General features: G+C 38.3%; 1 protein-coding gene across 1 annotated transcript in view; it reads right to left on the reverse strand.

The window, feature by feature from the left end:
* Positions 1-26,398, reverse strand: part of ITGA4 (integrin subunit alpha 4) — a 73,217-nt gene that overhangs the window by 6,771 nt on the left and 40,048 nt on the right. The window contains exons 15-22 of the mRNA XM_059703932.1: positions 25,245-25,399; positions 17,301-17,450; positions 14,560-14,636; positions 4,423-4,573; positions 3,118-3,213; positions 2,417-2,496; positions 1,964-2,053; positions 59-149 (exon numbers count right to left, since the gene is read on the reverse strand). Of these exons, the coding sequence (XP_059559915.1) occupies positions 59-149; positions 1,964-2,053; positions 2,417-2,496; positions 3,118-3,213; positions 4,423-4,573; positions 14,560-14,636; positions 17,301-17,450; positions 25,245-25,399 (890 nt within the window). The remainder of the gene's footprint in view (positions 1-58; positions 150-1,963; positions 2,054-2,416; positions 2,497-3,117; positions 3,214-4,422; positions 4,574-14,559; positions 14,637-17,300; positions 17,451-25,244; positions 25,400-26,398) is intronic.

Genomic DNA, 26,398 nt, shown 5'->3' on the forward strand with positions numbered 1-26,398 from the left:
TGCACCAGTCATAGTCTTTCAGTTTGTTACAAACATCAACACAACCAACTTTTCTTACGTGGAAAGTGAAGTTCATTTTCTCTGTCATGCACGTTTCGGGCTCATGGTCCTCCTTTGATCCATACACAAGTGAAGTTGGATTTATAAACCTAATAGAAACAAATTCAAATTTAGTGTGTTTTTCAGTGTTACAGTCTCATTCATTGATTTATGAAGTATATATGGGATGTGTGCCAGGTGCCAGGGTGTGCTAGGTGCAAGGAGGCCAATATTCATAAGGCACATGGCCCCACTCGAGATTTGTACGGTCTACTCGAACTTGGTTAGTGGTCTTTCTTTTGATGAGGTGTTATAAACAGTCTTCCTCTACAGTTTAGATTACAGCATATCCCTTAAATATGCTATAATTTAGACAATAGGCACTTTCTTTAGCACAAATACTTTCGGTTTCTTGGTAAGATAGTAATTTTAGTAAAGATGTTAATGAAATTAGAAAGCCATGTGCTCTGACTTGGGTGACAGTATCTCTTTCCAACACTATGGCTCATTCTACTGATTTATGTAAATCTGGCAAATATGATATAAATTCTTAGCCTTTCCCTATGACTTCAATATGCTCCTATACTTCAATCTTCCTTACCTATTTTTTGAGTTATTTCTTCCCATCTCCTAATTCCTGCTGGCTATTTGTAATGAACCCAAATCTGGGGAATAATTTGAGCAGCAATAAGTATGGTAAAATTTTTGTTAGAACACAAAGTTGTTACCCTTTTACCTGTGATTATACATATGTATGGTCAGTAGTGAACTTTAAGAAATACTTTGCTAGGGAAATCCTGACTCCACAAGTTGCTTATATTTGGCAGCTGATATGATGGAATGCAAATTAGGGACCCATTACACAGGAAAGAAATTAGAAATATTCAAATGTAGAGTAGGCAGCATAATAGTTGCAGAATAGTTCTTGCTCAAAATAATAAGATGTGGATAATGAAAAAAAGGGAGGATGCTCATTATAGGAAAATAAAGGAGGGCAGGCAAGACACCATTCAAAACCAAGAAATGCGCAACTGCTTCTCTTTGCTTCCCACTGACTTTCTAGGTCCTCATCTCTCTCAAACGGCTGCCTTTATCCCCCTGCTTTTCATATTTCACAAACCTGTTACCCTATTTCATCAGTTTCAGACACTGATATGTTTATTTTTATATAATTCTATGCCATCCTATGGGTGGCTAAAAGTTATTGGGGATGGTTTATATTTAGAGCAACAAGAAAAACTCATTTGTCCATTTTGTATTTATCTTCAATTGCTTTAAAATGTATTTTTAAACCAAGATTAATAGCTTAAATAATTTCCAATAAAATCATTAAAGGTTTTCTTAAGACTCCTTTCATTCTTTCTTCATACATGTCTTCCTTGCATCAGAATCAGAACCACATAAACAATTACTAAAATTATGAGGAATCAGTGACTACTGGCTCTGGGGCTGTGGGGTGAGGAACTCTGTGATTCACAGTTATTAAGAGCAGAAAAGAGCTGCAGACAGCTCTCTCCTACACAGGTTCTAGAGAGTAGTCGTTTGGTCAAGCCTGAGATTCTTGAAACTTCTCACTTGCCACAGCCACTGAGTATGATCAAGCAAACTGTGCACTGCTCAACTCCCAGTGGCCAGGCCTGCCCTGGGACCTACAGACACGCCCTGTGCAAGGCTGGCCAGGCTCTTCCAGCAAGAAAGCCCCTCCAGCTAGGCACTCGTGTGATGTGGTCTCAGTGACAATTATATGATGGGGTAAAATAAGGAACAGCTGGGCAAGGGACTACACTGCTGCAGTAATTGTTAAGAGAGAAACAACATCAAATCTTTAAGAAGTCTTTTAAATATGGTTTAGACTAATAATGGACACAGCTACAAGATTTAAAATGAGCTCTCCTCTCTAGAGGAGGCCTCAGTATCTACTTACCCGTGCACAGTGAGCATGACTTCATACCTCAGAGGTACTGCCAAAGTCACTTTGTTATGCTTCAGATGGTCCATCTCCCCTTCATTTTTGCTACAGAAACAAACAGAAAATGCCCTGTTAGAATGCATCCGGCACAAACATCATCTTCAGTGAGAACTAGTTATATACCACGGATACCTTATAAACTTGGAGCTGGGTTTAAATAATGCTTTTTGGGGAGTGGGTATAAAATTGGATGTGACAGACATTTTTATGTCTGTTGGCAGAAATTTGCTTTCATTATATACACTGTTTTATTCCTCCTATGCTGGTTAAAGGTTTGTGTCTTAGATCATGTAAGAGAAGTTTTCTCCTGCAGACAATGGGACACTCCATGGTTTCCCGAAGGTCCCCTCCCAAAAATGTCAGGGGTCTGTTTCCTTCCGCACCATTATTTCTCACAGTGAAACCCACCAGGAGGCATGCACTGTGATGTTGAGATCCTCTTCCGCTCTGCTCAGGGAGCTCGCATCCAGCAGAAAGCTCACATCTACCTGCACACAGAGAAGGAAAGCGCATTTAAAGAACAATCTAATACATGTTGATCATCTGAACTTGAATGTTTCTTAATAGTTTACACCCTGTGGGATGCCCAGCTGTCTCAACGATGTTCTAGAAGCACAGGCTACCCCCCATTTGGACAGCGAGCTACAGGGAAGCTGTTGGGGTTTGTGGCGACTTGAAAGCACCAGCACTTCCACAAGTGACATTCAGAGACAAAGCCTCTTCCGAATGTAAAGACGGGCAGGTCCAGGCGGACAGAATCAGAGATGCTTTAACACTTGAGGGGGGACTCTTGCCAGAAACACCTCTCTGTATAGCAGAGGTAACATGCCTGGCAGATAGGACCACCTGGGGCGTGGCGGGGGGAGTTGGGGAGGGGTGACACGGGAGCGGAATTCTGATCGACACATTCACGTGCCCCCACCTTTTACAGTGAACATTGCCAAGACTATAAACACAATCTCAAAGGTCTCAAGCCCAGTTGGTTTTGGTTTTATCACTTAGCTATTTACCCTAAGCAAATAATAATAAATTATATATTTGTATGCATCATAAACATGGAAAAAATAGAAAAACTTTTGTATTAAAAATTATAAATGCTAAATGCTTACCCTTGAGAGATGATCTACAAATATATAACCAACATTACAGTCAATTTTTACTATGCCAGAGCTGTCCGTTACGTCACAGTTTATTTGCTTCTCTTCCTAAATAAACAAACAAAATCAGTTAGTTTAGGTAGAAAAGGGAACAAGAAGTTTGTAACCCATGTTTAAGGATGGCTTTTGAAAAAACATCCCCAAAGAATTTACTTTCCTAGACAACTATATTTGGAATAAACAGAAATGTAATCAAATGATATAATATGTACATATGTGTCTAGGTTTATTCTATCATTCATGTAAATTCTCCACAGAATAATTTCTGGACTTGAGGCTTTCATCCAGGTTTGTGTATCCCTGTTTAATTCAAGGCCCAGTTCCTTGTAAAATCATGAGGCAAGGAATCATAAGGTCTGTGTTTCACATCCCTCTTCTGTGTGGGATGTGAGAACGTGTTAAAGGTATATAATGCAGTAACTGGAATCATCATAGTATAAATACACATACATATCCCAATATTCCAGGGAGATATACATCTCTGTATGTATTTGTACATATGTATTTCCCTGAATAGTTGAGTTTTCCCTCTTACAGGTGCAAACAAGCTCTTAACGCCTTAGGGAAAGGGGGAATAGATTTTTGTGAGAGGTCAAAGGCCTCTCAAAATGCCCTTAATGCGAGGATATGGTCTCTGGATAAGATCTGAGTGAGTTTGCTAAGGAAGAGGGAAGCATCAAAGGAGAAAGAAGTTGAGGCTTTTGTCTTTGAAATTCAACCTTATTAATACCTCACTAGTGGATTTAAGTGCTCACAACTGAGGCACGGAGGTAAGAAAAGATCTCCAGGTGCTTTGAACCCTTTCAGGGAAGGAAAAACTTGCCTAAAATCTAGTCAACACCAGAATTTGGGATTTGCGGGATGTTTAGAGGTCCTTCGGGAACAAGACTGGGTGTATGAGCTTCAAATGCAGAGGGGTGACTGGGCGTCCAGCAGGGAGGACCAATACTGCTTGTGCAGGAATCCAACCAAGAGCAGCAGGAAGACGTACTAGTGAGAAAAGCAATGGCTTGGATAACTAGGCCATTGTTTCTGGGAAGCAGGAGGCTGACTTTTTTGATCTCGGATTCCAAGGAACTTGTCATTTTGATCAGGGGCATGAGAAAGTCTTAAAATTACTAGAAGCCAAAGGGGATGTCTAAAGAAATGCCAGCTATTTAGATCTCAAATTGATGAAGTGATTTATACCATTTACATCTTTAAAAAACTAAGCAAAATATCATGTCGTATCATGCTACTGTGGTTTTCAATACTTACCAGATCTAAAACCTTAATGAGGTAAAGGCCGGTGGGCAGTTTGATATGCAGAGTTGTTTCATATGCATCATCTCCAGCATTAAACAAGGACACATTCAACATTAATGTCTTCATACTTCCAACAGCGAGATAGGTTTTATTTTCGTATGGCCTAAAAATTAAGTACTATTATTTAGTTCTAATTTGGAAATAAAAATCCCATCTCTTCATTTATTTATCCCGAACATAAAATATTAATTTGAAAAAAACAATCAGAGGGAAATGACCACATGCAAGTAGATGCAAATCTATTTTTAAAAGAACTCAATTTCCCTTAGTTCAAATAAATTTGGTCATGTATTACTGGAGAAAAGTTTTTTAATTAGTTATAATTAAACTAGTCTGCTTTCTGTTATACTTTTTTTTTTTTTTTGCCTTCATTGGTTGTTTCTTTTTTTAAAATAAATCTTTATTGTTGAAAGTATTACATATGTCCCCCTTCCATCTTGCCCCCCCCCCCCCCCCCCGCCATTGACCTCCTCCAGCCCGCCCTGCCCCAGGCCTTCCCGATCCTATTGTCTGTGTCCATGGGTTATGCATATATGCATACAAAGTCTTTGGTTGATTACCTCCCACCCACCCACCTCCCCTGTCTTCCCTCTGAGATTCCTCACTCGGTAATACTTCTGTTCTGCTTAACTTCTTGGTTCTATACTTTTAACACATTTTCCTCATTACTGTGCAACATATTTCTAAAAGCAAAGTATGTTTTTCCTATCTTTCTTTATTCTTGAATAGACATTGAATTAGCTGCTGCCCAAACCGAAGGGGGGAGTGGGGGTAACTGGAAGAAAAGGAGAACGGAGAGTATTGCCACCAAAATACAACATGTTTTGGTGGAAGTGAGCACGGCATGAGAAAGGACAGCTATTCTCAGCACGTGAATCCAACTGAGATCTGTAGAGTAGAATCCATTTCATAAGACAGGCTGGTCACCTCTATGGATAATGAGACCAAATTAACAGACGTGTAGAAGTGCTTCACTGTGCTGTGACCTGGAAAGAGAAGATTGCCCCAAATCTAGACACGTGAGTGAGGTCAACTTCTGGCTCTGGCCCCCGTTCTTCTGGAGGGGGGTGGTGTAATTAACATTTTTAAGCCTCAATCACGTCACCTGTAATAATAACTACTACTCATTGAAGATGTGGGTCATGGAATCCTCAGAGCAACACATTTATAGATGAGGAACTAGAGGCTTAAAGAACTTATTCAAGGTCTGTCACAGCTAAAAAGTTTCAAAGCAAATGCAAATCTCTTCGCTTACACAGCCCATTCTCTTTACCAATGAGAGACTGAGAAGAGCTGAATGCTAAAGAAGACTTTTGCTACACTATGATTCTATAAGCTTTCCTTAAAGACAGATGTTCCTAGATATCCAAGAATTTAGAAATAGTAGTTCAACCAGAGAGGGGTGTGACCCAAAGCAAGAGACCAGATGACAATAATCATAACTACACGAAAGGTAAAACATTCACTTAGCACTTTAAAGTTTAGAAAGTTTCCTTAAGAAAGTACGCATCTTCTATACTACATTCATGTGACCTGTACCCTGCATGCACAACTACTCAATTGACCAAGAAATTAATGGCAGCATTAATACTAAAGTGTAAAGTTTTGAGGAGTTAATTATTAATTCCCATGAACTTCAGAATGAAAACAAAATTGTAATTTGGGGCACATTTCTCCACTTTTATACCTTTAGTATAAGTCTAAGAAATGGAACCATTTACTTAATACCTACTAGTAAAAGGTCTTCCCCTCTTATCTTGATTTTTTCCTGTTTTAAACTTATCAAGGTAGAACATACACATAGCAAAATGCACATATTCCAAGTTGCAGCCCAATTAATTTTTACAGACTAAATACAGACATGAAACCAGCACACAGATCAAGAGAAAGGTATTACCAGTCCCATCAGAAATAAGCACTTCCCTCCAGTAACTTCCCCCACCTATTGCCTTGCTTTTACCAGTGCAGACTGGCTTTGCCCACTTTTATATTTCACATCAGTGAATTCATAATGTATGTAATTTTTCTTTACTCAAAATTTAAATAATCAGGCCTTCTTAAAAGTTTGTTTGTAAAATTAACCTACATTGACTTGTGAATTGTTTATTCTCATTGATTATATATATATATATATATCCTATCTACTAAAAGACAAAAAGGGTAATTGACCATACCTTCGCTATGCTTCCCATTGGCTTATCAGGGCGATATGCAAATTAACTGCCAACAAAGATGGCGGTTAATTTGCATTTGTAGGTGCCAAGCAATGGAGCCAAGCTGGCTGGCCCCAGGCAGGAGCAGCGAGCGAAGGCTGGCGTGGTGAGTGAAGAGCAAAGAGGGAAGCCCCCCGCGCTGGCCTCCGCCACACCCCCGGGGCCCGAGCGGGGCATGGGAAGAGCTAAGCCTCTCACCCGCCGCACTGGCCCCTCCCGGTGAAGAGTGAAGGCCTGGGTTCCGGGCGCTGGAGGAAAACTGGTGCCAGCAGCCAGGGGAAGGGGGCCCCGAGGGGCCCCAGACACTGCGAGAGGGCACAGGCCGGGCTGAGGGACCCACCCGAGTGCACAGATTTTTGTGCACCGGGCCTCTGTGATATATATATTCCATTTTGTAAATATACAACATTTTACTTATCCATTCACATTATATTTATCCATTCAACTATCCGGCAATTTCTAGTTTGGCTCGATTACAGTCTCTTGGTGAACATATCTATGTAATTCTGTTGGGTCTCTCTAAGAGCAGACCCTTATGGTTTGTAACCCAGAATTAATTCCTTAAAATGCTACATCTTGGCTTATTTTAGCAACCAGCTTAAATTACACTAACTGTGTTTAAATAACAAAATATACCATAAGGAACTATATTTAAGTAACCAAAAATAAAGATACACTACAGAACTCTCACATAAAAAGCAAGCATACTGTGAGCAGGGGTTCAAAAACTGCTGCCAGAAGGCCCCGTGCAGACCTCTGCCTGGTTTTGTAAATAGCGGCTCCATGGAACGCAGCCACGCTCGTTCATCTGTGGCCGCTTTTACACGACGGATGCCAGCAGAGTTGAGTAGCTGAGCGAGATCTCCGTCCCACAAAGCCTAAAGCAGTCACTATCTGTCCCTTGACGGAAAAGGTGTGCCAGCTTCTGCCACAGAGCAGTCTGATGGATAAGTGTCATTAATAAGCATACAAAATAATATCACTGTATTTAAAATCTATTCTGTGTTATCCTGACAACCATAGAGGCTCACTTCAAACAGCCTGGGATACAGGATTGGAGAAAATGCCTCGCTAGGCCTCACAGTTCCTTGGCTGGTCCTGGAGGCGTCGAGGAGAAAGGAATGAAGCCGTGCCCACGTGCAGCCTCTCCAGCTCCTGACCCCTGGGTCCGGAAGCGGGACGTTCCGGGAAGGACGTGCAATGACTAACAAAGCCGTCATTCTCAACCTTTTCAGGGGGGAACAATTTGACTCCGTGATGGCGTGTTTTAGAGCAGGGCGGTGATTCACCCATTCCTGTGTGGTAAACCGTGTTACATAAGCACGCATCTGCTTGGTGGCACCGTGCTAACCGGCAGAGAAGAAATGCGCGGGAACATGGCCGTCCTGCATTCCCCCACTGTTCTCTAATCACGTTACAACGGAGGCAGCCTAGGAGGTTCTAAAGGTGAACTTCAGCTTGACATTCAAGTTTAATTAAGACTTGAAGAAGAGCTGCCTAGAAATAGACGTTTGTAAAATATTCTGGCACGTAACCAAAGCATTAGTCACCGAACACCTTTGGGAAAGGAGTTGGCACTTGGACAAGCAACAGAAGGTGAAAGCATTGCATAAACAGCCAGGTTCCCAGACAACAGCAAATTAAAGAGAAACACAGTGTTCACATTTCAGCAGCCAGACTCCTGGTTTAGTTTCCATTTTTAAGCTATTTTGTCACATAGTCATAATTACGATTCTACTCTTCTTGTTAAAATATACATCATATTGTATCTTGATTCATTAACAAGGTGCCGTCGGAACGATACCCACCAGCTTTGTATGGGAGACATGACAAAGGACCAGGTGCGCATCTGCCAGTGCGACAAGGCTGCACCGGAGCTCTCCCCAGAAATCGGAGTTCATTTTTCATTAGAACACGCATAATACAGACTTGAAATTTACCAAGCAGCCTAAAATCCATGGAATTTAAACAAATCAAGGTACTGTGTACATAGAGAATCACAACTTAATAAGTGAGAGAGGAAAAATAGAAAAATGATGTATTTTAGCACCAAGCACTATGTTTTTATTGAGTGAATGACATTGTTTTATTTTGCAAGAAATGCTCCCCAAGTCTTAGTCTAATAAATGTACTTTGCCTAGATAATACACACTAGTGCCTTCCGGCTAACTTTTTTTTAAGATGGTAGGATAAAGTATAATGTAAGCTGATATGTACCTGTGTCAAGATGCACGAGTCACTTATTTGACAACATGTAGCCTGCTGCAGGTGGCTTGCAGGTCCAAGTAAAGACAACTATTTTTTAAAATTTTACTACTGACTTCAGGGGGAAAAATACTAGAAAATTCTTGTTTACTGGAATATATCAGTTACCCAACATTTAAGAAGATTTTATTGAATAAAGGCAAATTCATTGAAGTCTAGAGGAGTACAGCTGGCTGCACTGGATTAGAAGATTGAACTAGGAAATAGCATGTCTTCGTGTACAAAGCATATAATTCACCTTCCCCAACCTCTGTGAGGCACACAGGGGTGGATAAAAGTAGGCTTACAGTTGTGAGTACATGAAACACAGAGTTAATAAAGCTATTGTAACAGTCATATCCTGCATGCCTTTTTCTATACGAACAACTGTAGACCTACTTTTGCCCACCCTATATATTCCTACTCTCTCCATTTCAAAAATGGACACGTTTGTTAGACTAGCTCTTTCAGCATCGTGGCTGATGTTGACAACTGTCTGCTGTCTAGTCAACAGATTGCCCTATTTAGCGGTTAACAGACCTAGCATTGGGCAGCATTCCCTTGATACTGCAGACGACAAGCCCCTAGTTCACCTTCAGGGAATGAATTATGATCGCACTAATCTGATCACAATGACTCCATTCTCCTCCAGCCACGATGGGCCCAGGGTTGAGTATGTGATACAGGTCTGGCTGATCAGAATAAGTCGACTCAGGCACTGCCCTTCCTGGAAAGGCAGCTTCAAGAGGACATGGAATTTTGCTCTTGTCCCTTTTTTTCTTGCTGGGAACCTTGGTGCTGCTGCAGCCATCTAGTGACCGCGAGGGAAAAGCCAAGAGAACTGGGAAGATAACCAGGAATGTTCAGGGTTTGGGAGGTGCTCACTAACCCTGCTACAATAATTAAATGCCTTTATTTAAAAGCCCCTATGGCTCAAGTATTCTGTTCCTTGCAGTTAAAGGCATTCCTAAAGGATATGAAAGCCATTGTTCCACTCACGCCAGAAGCGTGACTGAGGAACAGAAGAGAACTAGCATTTACGTCAGAATCTATATGCAGGACTTGATTTCAAACTACCTCTGTGATGACTAACACCGGCTGTTATATTTGTAATAGTGACAGTCATATTTGTTCATCTTCGTTTTGCAGTCAGTAAGTCCACTTGAATATGATTTATTCTCCTGGGAGTTTAGTCAGTCAGAAGAAAGCCTCAACTTAATGAAAACACTACGCACTGTTTAGTTTGCTGTTGGCAGTCTATTACTGCAGCCTTCAGCCACGCACGCTCTTTACTGAGTAAATGCATTTACCTAAAGCGGGTGTGTAGCTCTGGGGCACATAAATACCGTTAGTGCCAGTAGAGTTATGGGCAGGAGAATGCATAGAACATATGGTCACAATTTACCTAGTATTACAGAGAAGGGAGAGGGAACACCTAAGTGAGACAGGCATCCATTTGTCTGATAGAGTATAATTTACTAAAGATGCAAAGCAGTTTGTCAGAATCTTTTACCGTGGGCCTAAAAAATTGATTAGAAGAGTTTTCATAAGAGAATTTCTTAAATAAGTTATCATTTCCCAAGTAGAAATCACCTGGAACTCTCCTAATTGATGCAAATGATGCAGGGCTTATCGTTCACACCGGCATTCCTGCCACTTCAAATCTCATAAAACTGAAAACTACTGACCCAGTCATAGTCGGCAGCATTTTGGGGACATAAGAGACAAACTCTGGACAAATAACTAGTATATATATATACAGAAAATGTTTAGACTTCAATGGCAACATTCCATTTTATGGCCAAACTAAAACTTTATTATAATCTATAAGTATTCTAACCGTAATTTATCAAAAATAACTTTTATGAAAGCTTCATGCATAGCAGGTTTTGTGCTATGCACTTGGGCCTGCATTACTGCATTATTTATCTTTAAAACACCTTTCACAGAGTAGGGACTATTTTACCTCCTTATCAAGAAAGAAAGAGGTTTATAGAGTTTAAAAGGCTTCTCTACAGCTAGCAGAGGGTAGATACAGAACTTGAACCAGGTTTGATTTCAAACCTGAAACTCTCCATGACCACTACCACATTGGTTCTCAGATCTTAGTATAATAAGAAACCCTTGGAGCCCCTTTAATAAACAACATTTCAGGCCTGGTCCCCATCGCTTCTAATTTGGATGGTCTGGGGGTCTAGGAAACCTGCATTTCTAAGTGATTCTCGTAAAAGTGACTCAAAGGTCACAGCTTGAGAAACATGGCTGTACTCTCAGTTGCCTGCCATTTAAAATTATAATGGACTTGATATTTAGATGTTAAGAAATAGTATCATTTCAAATTAATGATGCAAATTAACCATAATATAATAGCTTATTGTGAAAAAATACATAATGAATAAAAAATAACAATTTGATTATATTAATATTTGACCTCTTAATTCAAGATGTATTTTCATTATTCTGAAAAGAAGCATTCTTGGTAAATTTTTGTACAAATTTTAATGTCCCATTTTCTAATAGGTCAGAGGGATCTGAAAGATGACAAAGGTGACAGTGGGAGTTTCTGATTTAAGAAAATAAAACCCTACTATTTGTAGCTGAGATAAGCTTTCCCAACACACAACTCTACTTATCAAAGGCCCATGGCAGCAAAACACTAAGAACACTAAACATTTTAGGAAGAAAATAAATACACAAATGGGAAGGTTATACATTTTTCAGCTAATACTTCAACAAAGGCACCACACTACATGCTGGGGTGCAAAGTAGTTAGTAGTCACTGTTTTTGGACTAGAAGAACAGCCAATCTGGATAATTAAGTATAAAGTCCAATTATTAATCAAATAGGTTAGGGCTTCTTGGCCCTCAATTGTGGATGCTCAAGGCTATACTGGCATTGCTTAAGTGAAAAGAATTAATTTATTCTCTGCCATATGTGTTCCTACCCAGCAGGGTACTCAACACTGTTTTTGAACCTTTTCACTCATTCCTAGTTGACTCTTTATCCCATTTATCATAACAGCTATTTTGAGCTTTTTCCCCCATGCCTTTCACATTCCCAGATCTATCCTAAAGACCCCCACTTTCCATAGATGAGCCTACTTTTTTGTATTCTGGCCATCCATGAATTCTCTACATTTTATTTCCTTCCACACTGAGTTTCTTAATCAATGTCAAACATCTTTTCATACCTGTTCAGCTCAAGATAAGGACAATTTTAATTTCTTCCTAAAGCCAACTCCTCCACTTGAGTCGATCTCATTATATACTGTTGCTTTTTTAGAACCTTGTTCCATTCTCAGCAAACTCCTATTAGTCACTGACAGTGTTCCAGATACTGTTTTGGACAAAGTCAACACAAAGATGAAAGGACAGGAACCTGCCTTGAAGCAGCTTCCAGGATGGCGTGGAGACAGACAGTAATGGTAGTGAGTGGCAAGTGCAGTGGGACTAGGGGCACAGGAGGACTTAGGTTTATGTACCTGGAGACAAAAGGGACTTCACCTAGGAAACAGCTGAGATTTTCAAGATAAATAAAAATTAACCAAGTAGATAACGTTGGAGAAGTGAAACCAAGAAGTGAAACCATTCAGAGTTCGGGAGAGCATGGTGTGGCCAAGCAATTCTAAGTCCCAGGGAGTTGGTGAGAAAACACGAAGGAGTTTAGAGTTTAGGTTATAATGAACCAGTGAAGCACTGTTATCAGAGGTGTATGTGAGAAAGCTCACTCTGGAAACATCATGGGAGAGGGATTAAAATAATGTTAAAATAGGAGACCAGTAGTTGAGAAAGCAGGAAAGCCTGTGAGCTATGTGGAATATTCAGAGCTTGGCATGAAGCAATAGTAGTAGAGGCAGAGAATTATGATGAAAAAACAAAAAACAAACAAACCACCAATAACATCTATGTGGTTATTATAGGACTTACTAACTTACTGAATAGTAGGGTTAAGAAAGGGGGAAGAATGCAGATTGAGCTCCAGAGGACATGCCCAATAGACAACTGGATGTGTGGGTGTGGAACTCAGAGACACTGATTTGGGCATTCGCAGTGTAGGCAGACCAGGTGAGGTCACAGTTGTAGGTAAGACAGCCAGGGAAAATATGGGAGTGTGAGAAAGGGGTGAGAAAACCATTGGGGAATCAATAGAGCCAAAATCAAATATCTCCAAAGACAATTGAGGAGAGGCTAGAAAAGGAGAAGGGAGTAGGGTGTCACCATGGAAATTAAAGCAAAAGACATTCAAAGGAGGAAGTGAAAAGCTGTCAAATGCTTCAGAGAGTTCAAATAGGTACAAAAAGTGCCCCCCCTGGATTTAAGTAGAAAATTCTCTCTCCAATTTCTTTCTTTCCCTGCCTCTGCATGATGAAATAACATGATAAAGCCACTTGTTCCTAGTATATTTTCTTCCCTAAGCACTTACCCTGTCATTCAGCTACTACTTCACTGAAATTTCCATCTTACAAATTGCCAGTGATATTTTTTCCACAAGTCACATTTTAAATGCCAACTCCCATGAGCTTTCTCAGTCATTATGCTATCTGGTCTCTCCACAAAATTTTACAATATGAAGTCCCTCTTTTTATATTGGCTATTTCACAGTGCACTCCGTTTTCCTCTCAGTTCTCTTCAGTCTCCTACAGGGACTCTCTATTTGTGTTAAGCTCTTTAAATAAAACTGTCCCCCCAAGAGTTAATCTTCAGTTCTTTCTCTGTGAAGGGCACATTTCACCTCCTCCACCCCCAAGCATTCTCACAAGTCAGGAATGTGTAGAGCACTTCACAGTATTCCTGGAGAGCTGAAGTCCCACCAAATTCAACATGCCTCCATTAAATGTGCTGCCTTTGTAGACTTACCTCCCAATATAATTTCCCATTTTTTCTGTCCTGTCACTGATGCCTCTTTCTCCTCCTTCATTTCCCATACATCGTCATCCCTCAACCTGCGCCGTGCATTCTATCCCTGATCCTCATTTTCATGTCTGCCCTCTGATATGCAAAATAATTTCAACATAGGGGATCTAACATGACAAAATTGTAATGGTTTATTTCCCATAATAAAATAATGACAGCAGTCAACATTTATCTAGTGTTCTCTACATGTTAGCTACTATTCTAAGCACATTGCATAAGTTTTCTTCTGTTTCCCCTTCTGTGAATTTAGAAGAACAAGATGGTTTATTCCCTCTCAAAGGTGTCATATATATTTAGGAATTTCTTTGTTTTATACATCAGTCTGAATTATGTAAATCATTTTTCTGAGTGACACAAAACTAAGCATCATGTAGTGAAGGTTAGCTCATTTTGTCATCAAAACTCTAGTAGTAAGAGGCACTGACAAATGTCTAAAACACAACTAAAATTCTAATGCGGATGACTTGAGCACAGTCAAATCCTAAACTATCTCTTTAGTTACCAACAAAAGATTAAGACATGCTTCATAAAGCCTTGGTGTTCACATATTCTTGTTCTTTCGAAAAGTGATAATCTCTCCCAGTTGAATCTTGTTCTTTTCCAGTTCTTTAAATGCTGCTAACCCCCAAGTATTAGTTCATAGGCATTTTCTCTTTGAAAACTACATGCACACCCATGATCCCATCTTGATGAATAATAAAGAGTAAACTAGACTTACTTCAAAAATCCAATTTTCCCAGACACTTGTAAATCAGCAGAACAATTTTCATGGGCACAAAACCTTGCAAAGTTTATCTGGAAATAAAATATGACAGTATTTTATTGTTAGTTCAGTTAATAGGCATATTTCTGTTTTTTTTTAAGACAGACATCTATGATACATGAGAAGAATAAAATTAATAAACCAGATTGATAACTCGTTTCATCATTTTTTAAGGAGTTCAATATGAGAATTAATTAATAGGTTTAAATGAAAAATAATTATTGGGCTAAAAGAACTAAGTTCTTCTAATAGGCAAATTTAAAACCTAAATTTGTTAGGTGAGAAAAGGGATGTTTTTCTTTCATAATAGTTGTAAGAAAAATTTTTAAACCAAACTTTGGTGGTAATCTATTTAAGTATTTAAAACCCATGCTGCCGAGATGTTCTTTGTCAGGTTCCTCTCAATTTTCTGATGCTTTGATTCCACTTACTATGTATGAGCCTGGCACTTAATTTTGCAGTGATTTTATGTTTGTTGAAAAGAAAAAATTGTAGAAATTTAGAAATTTCACTTTAAGAACACATTGAACAAAAGTAAATGATAGCATATCATACCTCTGAGCATTTTAATAGGACCAGGAGATACTATAAGGTATATGGAAGACTCGAGTTTAAAAAGTTAGACAAAGAAAATGACGAAACCGGTTTGGCTCAGTGGATAGAGCGTCGGCTTGCGGACTGAGAGGTCCCGGGTTCGATTCTGGTCGGGGGCATGTGCCTGGGTTGCGGGCACTTCTCCAGTGGGAGATGTGCAGGAGGCAGCTGATCGATGTTTCTCTCTCATCGATGTTTCTAACTCTCTATCTCTCTCCCTTCCTCTCTGTAAAAAAATCAATAAAATATATTTAAAAAAAAAAGTTAGACAAAGAAAAAACATGGAAAGAGCAGGGAGGGGTGGGGGGAAGAAAAATGAGAGGCAAAGGTGAAAAACAATGAGATGCAGAAAAGAAAGAAATCTGGAAACTCAGAGCAATGAGCCAGGTACATGAAATGGCAAAGGACTAGAGTGTTGTCAAATTGCATGTCAGATCACAGACTGCCTATACAGCGGGAGCACAAGGAGAGTGTCAATCTTTCTCTAAATGATTAGGTAAATTCGATTTTTTCTATCACTTATTTATAAAACAGGTTGTTCTAAGAGTCAAAATGTTAATTATTATAACTACAAACTGTTTAGGTTTTGGATTGTGCACTTCCAATAAAACACATTTAAAGGTACTTGCTATTGAAAAGTGAAGTCAAACAGAAGACTGAAAAAACTAACTTCCAGAAATATGTTTATATGTGGGCATAAAGAAAATTTGCTCTTAAGCTATTATCTTTATTCAATCTAATATTGGAGACTAGACATTGGTGATTGTAAGCTCAAATATCAAAGTGACTTAGGGGCAATTTTGTTGGGACAGGAAATGAACTAGACCTTAAAACGTCCCTTTTTAAAAATATATATGTTTTATTGATTTTTTACAGAGAGGACAGGAGAGAGACAGAGAGAAACATCGATGAGAGAGAACATCAATCAGCTGCCTCCTGCACACCTCCTACTGGAGATGTGCCCGCAACCAAGGTACATGCCCTTGACCGGAATTGAATCTGGGACCCTTCAGTCCACAGGCTGTGAAATGTCTCTTTTATCTTTTACATTCTGTGTACCATTAGCGAACATTTTAATGAATGTTTTTACCATGTCCCCAAACATCCTGTTCACTATGTCTTTGTGTCATTGGATAGAACTCCCAGAAACAAACACTCAGTCAGTGAATCTGATATATTTTGAGATAAACTGGAAAAAGCAGTTCACTGGTTAGAATGCAGGATCCATCCCAAAATGCAGTCAGTGCTGGAATGGGGCTGGAAAGCATGCAGCTAAATTTTAAATGAGAAACTATTGTGTAACATAAATACATATGCCTATAAATGAGTAAAACCCAGCAAGGGAATTAGACTAATAAGACATGAGTGATTCATGGGTGGGGTGAGTGAGAGGAGACACAAATGAGAGAGAAGAAACAGAAAAAGAGAAAGATAAACTAAACACACATGATGACACAGAATAACCAACTCATGAACGCAACTCACTCCCACTATGAGTGCTCTCTAGTAATATACTTTCTTTCCTGGCAAGACATCAAGAGAGAAAATTGACATTTTATGTAGTATACTAGAGGCCTGGTGCATGAAAATCATGTACTTGGGGTGGGGGGCACTCATCCTTCAGCCCAGCCTGCACCCTCTTGCAGTCCGGGAGCCCTCGGGGGATGTCCGACTGCTGGCTTAGGGCCGCTCCACCACTGCTGCACTGGCTTCTGGCTGAGTAGCGCTCCTGCTGTGGGAGTGCACTGAGCACCAGGGGACAGCTCCTCTATTGAGCGTCTGACCCCTGGTGGTCAGTGTGCGTCATAGCGACCAGTCATTCTGCTGAGTGATTTGCATATTAGCCTTTTATTAGATAGGATGAGAAACCACTGCTATGACTAAATGCACATTTTAAAATATCCAGTTCAATATCCTGAAGGAAATTTTAAAAATAAAAATAAAAATGAAAATGAAAAACAAGACATGCCATAAATCTTTTTATACAAGTTTTATACAATTTAAAAAAAATTAGAGTTCATTTTCCTAGAATTATGTAATACTTCAAAAAAACAATTTTTAGTTACATGTCACAACTTTTGAATAAAAGAAAATATTCTTACTGTTTTTTCAATTATGTCTTTTTCTTTCTTCTGCTGAAGAATTGGCTGGAGTGGTGGGAATTCCTTTATACTCCGTTTACTGGTGATATTATGCCCAAGGTGGTAAGCAGCTACAATCTGAATTGGATTGAGGATGTCTCGCACATCTTTCTAAGGAAATTTAAAACCATATGAATTAAAAATAAAGAGAAGAATGTAAATTTAAAAAACAGCTCTTCCTTTCCTGCATAAGGCCAAACACAACACATGGAAGTAAAAAAATCTTATCTTTTAATCTAAATTATTTTTAAAAGATGTGAATGTCTATGTTTTTCACATTACAAAAACATTCATGTGTTTAGGGAAAAAAACCCAAAAATAGCATAAAAATAAAAAACTATAACCATCTAACAATATATAAAGGTCTATATTGAGCATATTTTCTTCCATGGTATTTTCTATGCATACTTTTTATAACTTGACTTTATAACATAGCATTTTTCATTATAAACTCATTGTAGATCATTTCAAAGTACTAATGAACATTTTATTCTATTTAACATTGCCCTCTAATAGAATTGTAAAAATATAATCTCTCAATTTATTCAAGTTTTCTTTTTAGATCTTTCAGTGTATTTTTATATAATTTGATTCATTTGCTTTCATATTTATTATGAAACATATCCTTTTATGGATCTTTCCAATTATCCTTTCTAATGGCAAAGTTGCTTGTTTTTTATATTCAATATTTTATCCTATTCACTGAACTGAATCTTTTTGCTAGTTGTTTTATAACTTTTCTAGTATTACTGTTTTAACACTTGACAAGAAAAGAACTCTTGAGTTTATTTATCAATTGCACAGAAATTGTAGCCCATTTGGAATCCCTTATATTCTGTATGCATTCTTATAAAGTTAGTATCTTACTAATTTTTAGTTGTAATTGACAGCCTTTCTAGTGAGTAATGCAATGGGCCAGTTTTCTATTTATCTATAGATACTCCAGGATAGGAATATGACTTAAACATCACTGTCTAAAAGCAAAAGCAAAACCAAACAAAAAGTAAAATAACTAAAAAACAGAAAACAAATTATTTTCAAAGCTCATAAATTAATAATCTCTAATGGATAATAAAACAACACCCTATCATACTGATTAATGTTGTACTAATTACATCTATAGTAACTTGACACCATCAATGAAAAGGAATACACATATCACATGGAAAACTACATCTATCGTATGTCTTTATGTAATGATAAAAAAAAAAAGCTACATCTATTTATGTCTTTATGTAATTTTTCCTCTTTCTCACCAGTCAGGAGATTATCAATATATGGAGGGAGGGAGAGAAGGCGAGAGAGAGAAACAGCAATAAAAACAGGAAAAGCAAGTGGTCTAGAGGCAGACTACTGGGGTTCAATCTCAGGTTCATCACTTATTATCTACGTAACCTTAGGCAAATTACTTAATCTCTCTGTGGCACAGCTACCTCATTTGAAAATGGGAATAACAATAATGATGATAGTGATGATACCTACACCTTATTGTTGTAAGGATTCAATGGTATAATGTACATAAAACCCTGAGCACAATACCTGGCACTTATTAAGGTATCAACAGATGTTAGACATTATCTATGTGCATGTTGCTTTCAAAATGTAGCTATATAAGCCAACAAGGACTTACTGAATTTTAATTTCTTATAATAGGAAATTCTGGTAAACATTTAGAAGAAATAAGAAAAAAAGAAAATTAGATTACTGACAACCAATAAACATTAAAAAGAAAATGAGTTACATAACAAGTATTAGACTTGCATTAATTAAGTGGTTCCTGGAAGATTTGGAGCATGAATCAGAGTACTTAAGAGCTCTCATTACTTTTCTAATCTTATACATGGAGATGATTTTTATTAAGTGATCATCTCAACATGAAATCTTGACCATATAGGAATGCTGCAAATCAAGGCCCAAATCCCAAGTTATCAACTTGTGAAAATGGAACAGCTTGAAGCCCTGAGTATTACAATAGCAAACTTGATTAAATTATCCCTGAGGTGTAGGAGCTAGACAGCCATTGATTGCCCCTCCACATGTCCACTGTTTTAATTTTTCTCAACAAGCTTACTTTGACCAAATCACATGTTACCTAATTCATACTAATTTTCCACAAGGTCTTCTCTACATCTGGTGTATATTACTTTCATTATCCTAATTAGCTATTAATTATGCTTTTCTCACAATATATAAAATGTACATGTACTCTTGCAAGAACTGTACTTGACAGACATTCACACTTATTTAACTTTAACAGCTCTGCCTAAGGACAAATGCTATAATATCAAAAATGTCTTAAAGTGACTATTTAGAAGGAAAAAAGGAGATTTGCTTAAAATTTTTAATTTGGATGGGTATGTGCTATCTCTGCCAAAAATAATGAAGATTCCATGCCACATTTTTATGGACAATTTCATAAAATAGGGCACCCACAAGCATGCAAATGACCACATGCTTGAAATTATACAAAGTCCTTCTCCTTATTTGACTTTCATGAACATTTGTATCTATGCCCAACTTAAGAACTGAGCTGTAGGCCCATGCCTTCCTATTGTGTTTATGTAGTGAAGGAATTTACTTAAAGGGGCCAGAAATATCTATAAAATATTACTTAATGAAAAATGACATTGAGGTATCAGCATTTGAAGATATCTATTCATAAGATCTTCTGTGCACAACACAGGCTTTGAGGACATAAAACTGAAAGGCAATTCCTATGTCACAGTCTATAACCCGTAAATCCACACAGTATGGGAGATGAGTGTGGTGACATATGCATACACAAGTACAGAAGAAGGAGGGCCACCCAATCTATACTTGAAAGTGGATAGGAAGGTTCTTACACAGAAGAATTTTGAGCAAGAATATGATCAAGTTTTTGGTTTGAGGTTTTTAAATTTATTTTTATTACTATTTTTAATTCTCACCTGAGGATATTTTTCCATTGATTTTTAGAGAGAGTGGAAGACAGAGGGAAAGAGAGAAACATCAATGTGAGAGAAACACATTGATTGGTTGCCTCCTGCTCGATCCCCGACCAGGGCCCGGGCTGGGGAAGAGCCTGCAACCCTGCAACTGAGCCAGAATCAAACATGGGACCCTCTGTCCATGGGCTGATGCTCTATCCACTGAGCCAAACTGGCTAGGGCGGTGTGAGGTTTGTTTTCTTTTATTATATTTTTTAAATTAATTTCAGAGAGGAAGGGAGAGGGAGAGAGAGAAAAAAAACATCAATGATGAGAGAATCATTGATGGGCTACCTTTTGTACACCCCTTACTGGGGATCGAGCCCACAACCCGAGCGTATGCCTTTGACAGGAATCGAACCTGGGACCCTTCAGTTCACAGGCTGATGCTATATCCACGGAGCCAAATGGGCTAGGGCTGAGTTTTTTTTAAATGTTCCTCTAGTACTAATGTTGGTAAAAGGTTGGAGAGGGAAAAGGTAAAACTGAGGCATAGATTGGAACCTAAGCCAGTAGGACCATGTGTAATTATAATCATTTTATCTAGTAAGGTTGAATCAGGAGGCAGAAAACTATCAAACATCCAGCACTACAATTTCCTGAAAAAACAAAACAAAACAACATCCACAAGACAGGTGTCCTAACCATTTTATCAGTAGAACATGCTCAGGTTTTCCCTCACAGAATTCTTTAAATGCACAGAGAAGACATTACCCACATATTGATTAAATATTGATTTTCTGCCTTATGTAATGTGTTAGTTCTAAAAGGAATACAAACATGTATAAGATAACATTATGTTTTCAAAGACCTTACAATCTATCAAAGAATTAATATATGCTGGGATAATCAATTCACTTCTAGAATAGTATAATGTGAGTATAGTTATATAGTGTGCTTGCACTTAAATTTTGAACAGAAATGTATGCATATATGGATTGGTCCACAGTGTGCTGTACTTAAAATATAACTGCTTTGGAGCAAATGGCACTTCACTAAACTATGTGCTTATATAAGCAAATACAATGTGTAAAATACAAATTAAAAATAAATCAAATCAAATACTCATTCATTTCCTTGACATTATTATCAAACAAGACGGGCTTTAGAAATCACCCACAGAGCTACATAACAAAATTCCTTTATTTCAGAAATTTAAAAATCTAGAAATTAGGAAACATAAGGGAAAGAGAAGAATGAACTATCACTAAACAGGTAGTAGGTAGGTTGACTTAATTTTTACAGAACATGCTAATGCCACTGTACTCATTGGCTCTCTGGATACCCATAGGCATTCCTGGTCTGACTAAGCTAGATATTTCTAGTTTTTATTGGAAATACTACGTTGGCAGGAAGGGAATCCTGTTACTTCCTTGTTATCCCAATGTAGTACCCTTTTACTCCTCTCAAACATCAGTGAATATTTTGATGCAGAGATTCCATCAAATTCAATGAAGAAATGTCATCTAGGAAAACCTCAAGGGGCATTTCACTTCCATGGCTGCTCCAGTATTTCCAAAAATTGCTGCAATTATCCATCAGGTTTCTCTAAATCAAAACAATCTCAAAAATTATCCCTTGTCCTAGTACATCTTTAAGATCTAATAAAGTTGTGTATTTGAACACAGCAAAGACAAAAATTCATTTCATATATTTATATGGATGGGAAAACATTTTCATTGAGGGAAAAGAGATATCTAGTAGAAGAGAATTTCAGTAGATAAAACACTTGAAGGTATAAAAAATTGAATCATTTCTCTAATATCACAGAAAGTTTTTATGAACTCTCAACTCTAACTTCTAGGTTCTATTTTCCTAAAAATCAAATTTTATGGCTCTAGAAGCAAAAAATTAAAGCTTGGCATAATTATAAGCAACTGAAACACAGTAGAGTTTTGCAAGAGAAAAATAAACAATTTCTGCCCTCTTTTCTGTTTTTTTGAGGGACAAATTTTGAGCATACAAATAAAACAATCCTCTGGGACCTGTGACATTTTTTCTGAATAAAATGAGGATCTACCTGACTTAGCTCACTCTCCATTGTTTCTTAAAACAAACAGGTGCATTCTCGTCTTGAGACATTTTCACAGAGCTCTCCCTTCTGTAATGGTCTTCTCCTAGATCAGGGGTTCTCAAAGTGTGGTTCCCAAGTCAGCAGCAGCAGTATCACCTGGGAACTTTGTAGAATTGCGAATCCTCAGGCCTCACTGAAGATCTATTGGATCACGAACTCCAGCAATTTGTGTTTTAACAAGCCCTCCAGGTGATGCTGTTGTTACTTGCTAAAGTTCAGAACCACTGTCCTAGACACCTACACAGCAACTTCCTCACTTCCTTCAAGTCTTTCCTCAAACATCACCTTCTGAAAGAGGCCTATTTAAAATTGTACTCTTCACTCCTTCCATAAAACTCCATAATGTTTTGAACTATGCCCTCTTTTCCATCACCCATATTGTCTTCTAAAATACTATACAATTTACATTTTGACCATGTTATTGTTTGTCTCACCCTCACAAGACTACAAGTTCTCTGAGGGTAGTAATCATTTTATATTTCATTAAGTGATCACAAGTGTCTCAAACACAACCTGACATCCATTCATAACACACTAAATATCTTCTGAATTGATTGAGTGGATGGATAAGTGGAACTTCCTTGGTATAGCCAAAGGAAACAATTACACAAGGAAAGTGTGCCTAACTAGTAAGCTAGGAGTCCTCTGAGAGGAGGGGTCTGTGGGCCTGAGTAAATCATTAACAAGCAACACCTCGTTTTACTGTAAGGGTGGACCATAGGACGCACATGTATGTAAACACTGCTGACACTGGGCATGTTTTACAGAGCAAAGGAACAACCTAAGCATCCTGACTGGTGGTCATTTTCTTTTTCTCTATTATTAGGAAGATATCTTGGCAGAATTCTGCTTGTGGTTCTATTCATCCAGACAGTAGAAGCACAGCCATGTTAACATTGCCAAATGCCTCCCATCAGGTGCCATGCTGTTGGGGGTGAAAAGGCACTCACTGCATTACTACCCTTTCCTAAACAACAGCCAGTGCTCCCTGACGGAGGTGGGGAAGCTGCTTCTGTGGTTCTTACCTCCTCCCTGGGTTGTGGCGGGAGGGTCACAGTACCCTTTTGCCTTTCTATATCCGAGTATTAAAATGTCCCAAACAAAAGTAAGAAAATTTAGGAAGGGGGGGAAAAACACAATAAAATCACATGTTGTTTTTTTTTAATCCCCACTATGTTCCAACCCAGAGCTAAGTGTTTTTGTTTGACATTGACAATATGGCCCAAAGTCAATGGTTGATACCATGGTAACATTTACAACTATATAAACAACAAACACAGAAACCTCTGCTAAAATGTCACTTCCACTACAAATTTATTCCGAAGAAAATGTACAATTTTGAGGAACACTTACTCATAGGAACAATGCCAAGAAACACAGGCCTAAATAAATCAGATCAATTTACTGCCATTTACACACATTCAACACAGTACGTTTCTTTGTGAATGTCTAACGTTGGCCCTTTTATTGCCTTTAAAATGGTCTCCATGTTAGTCTCTGAAATTGACTAACCCAAGTGAAATGACAACTATATAAAATTTTTTTTAAGAAGAACCCCTTTAAACTCTAGCATATAAATGATGGTTACATTAATATCATTCCATACTTTTGGCTCCCGACCATCTGATTGCTTTGTTCAAGTACAACGATAAAAACTGCTCAGGGGAATGAGGAAACAGCATAGGGATCAGTGTTCTTAGCATGTACTAGTGCACTGGAGTCCTGATGCTTGTTTGCATTTGCTTGGAATAAGTATCTAAGGGACAATGAAGTTCTAAGCTGAAGCTACTATTTGAAATCCCAGAAACGGCTCCCGGGAATAGTTTGGCTTTTTTTGTGACAATAGATTTTCTGATGAAGCACACCATTCCCTCTTGAAAAAGACCTGGCACGGCTTCGTATGATAAAATCTGACCAATGCAAGGAACATGATGATCAGTTTGGGAACGGGTGTTTTAATAAAAGAAACATGAAATCGGCTGTGCTTTGGCAGGACAGACCCCACACCATCATGCGGGCCGTCCTCCTGGCCCACAGCTGATCCCTATCCCACTACACTGTGCGCGTTCCCACTGACATCACTGACAATGCTGGCACGGAGACGATGACATAACCCAAGAGCAGTCATGTTGCATTCTGCTTTGTTAGAGTCACATGAAAAACAAACCAACTTGCCCACCTCCTGCCTCTTCTCACTCGCCACCCCCTCCCGCCCTCCCCCCCAAAAAAGCCCTCCTCAGGAATAGATCTGAGGCTCAGCCGAGCTGTTCAATATGTGCATTTCTAGGCAAGGGTATAAATAGAGATAAGAACATTGCAACTGCAGAAAGGAAAAGGCAAGTCTTAAAAACAGTGATGCAGTAAAATGTAATAAATGTCAAATAAAGGAGGTGCAAAAAGTGGACTTCGAATTATCCAGATCACAGGTTATTAAAGGTTTTGAATCTGGAGCAATAAAATAGGTCAGCTAGTTCGGGAGGAGATAGCACTGGCCTTTAACTGTATTTTATAAAAAAAAATACCAATGCTCTAGCTGGTTTGGCTCAGTGATGGAGATTCGGCCCGAGGACTGAAGGGTCCCGGGTTCAGTTCCGGTCAATGGCAGGTACCTCGGTTGCAGGCTCAATCCACGGCCCTGATCGGGGCGCATGTGGGAGGCAATCAATTGATGTGTCTCTCTCACATTGATGTTTCTTTCTCTCTCCCCCTTCCTTCCACTCTAAAAAAATCAATGGAAAAATATCCTCAGGTGAAGATTAACAACAACAAACAACAACAACAAAACAGATACTAATGTACTAAGGTTCTTACTGTACTGATAACATTGAAGTTTATACAGTGATATTACAAACTAGCCTACATTACCCGCATAAATGCTTGATGCGTTCTACAGTTAGGGACTGTGCGTGATACTCTTACTCTTCCTGTAGTCACATCGGCGGTTCCATTAGACGAGAAGTAAAACCTCGACGGAGACTCTGCCTTCCTGCTCACATCCAGACTCATGTTATAAAACAAAACTGAAAAAAATGTAGAGAGAATTGCAATTAATTTCTAAAAGCATTTATTTTGTTATTTTTGAAGTGATCATAGTCAAAGTTATAGAGAATATTGAAAATGTCTTAAATTCTATTCAACAAATAGCTTTTTAAAAACTAACCTGAACTATGAAAGAGGGAACAATTTAAAAATACAAATTACGAAAGTTATTTTTATAAATAAAAAATGTAAAAATTTTTCTCTAGGTTTCTTATTTTAACAATATTAAAATCTTTAGTTATTTGCTTAATCCACTTAATATGTAAATGTTTCAAAATGGCAGTACCAAATTGTTACTAATAATAAAGGTCCTGAGTAAAGTTTCAAATTTCTTTGGAGTCCTTTTTCATGCATAGAAAATCTGTCTAAAGAAGTACAGTCAGAGTACTGTGCTCAAATGTCACCTGGAATATTTCTATCTTGTGTGGTTATATAATTAACTTCATATGTTGTTAGGTTCATTTATTTCCATTTGTTTCCAATTTGAGGGGTTGATCTTTTTCTTTTGATTTATTTGTTATTGTTTTTTAATGTAAAGTGAACACATGTTTCAAAGTCAAACCTATATAAACAGTGTACTCAAAGATGTCTTCTTTTCCAGCCCTGGGCCCTGGTAAGTCAGCTCCACAATTTTATTGGTTTCTAGTCTGAACTTCTGATTTGTGCAAAAATAAACAAGTACAGACAGACATTCTCAATAAATATTTTGGCAGTTCTGGAAGAACTTATTTCAGCGGTCACCAACCTTTCGGACCTCATGGACCACCGGTGGTCTGCAGACCACCGGTTGGTGACGGCTGACTTATTTCAAATCTGACATAGTACAGAGTAATCATCTGCTAATGATCTTCAGTAAGCAAAACAACAAGGAAAATTTACCAGAAACTTTTTTAAAAAAGTCCAAGCCAGATCTTATCAAGAAAGAGCCATTTCTTGAATCTAAAGAGGATCTTTGCAAAACAAGCTGCATCTATAGTTTG

The sequence above is a fragment of the Myotis daubentonii genome, chromosome 7 (genome assembly GCF_963259705.1).
Source record: "Myotis daubentonii chromosome 7, mMyoDau2.1, whole genome shotgun sequence".
NCBI classification, from domain to species: domain Eukaryota; kingdom Metazoa; phylum Chordata; class Mammalia; order Chiroptera; family Vespertilionidae; genus Myotis; species Myotis daubentonii.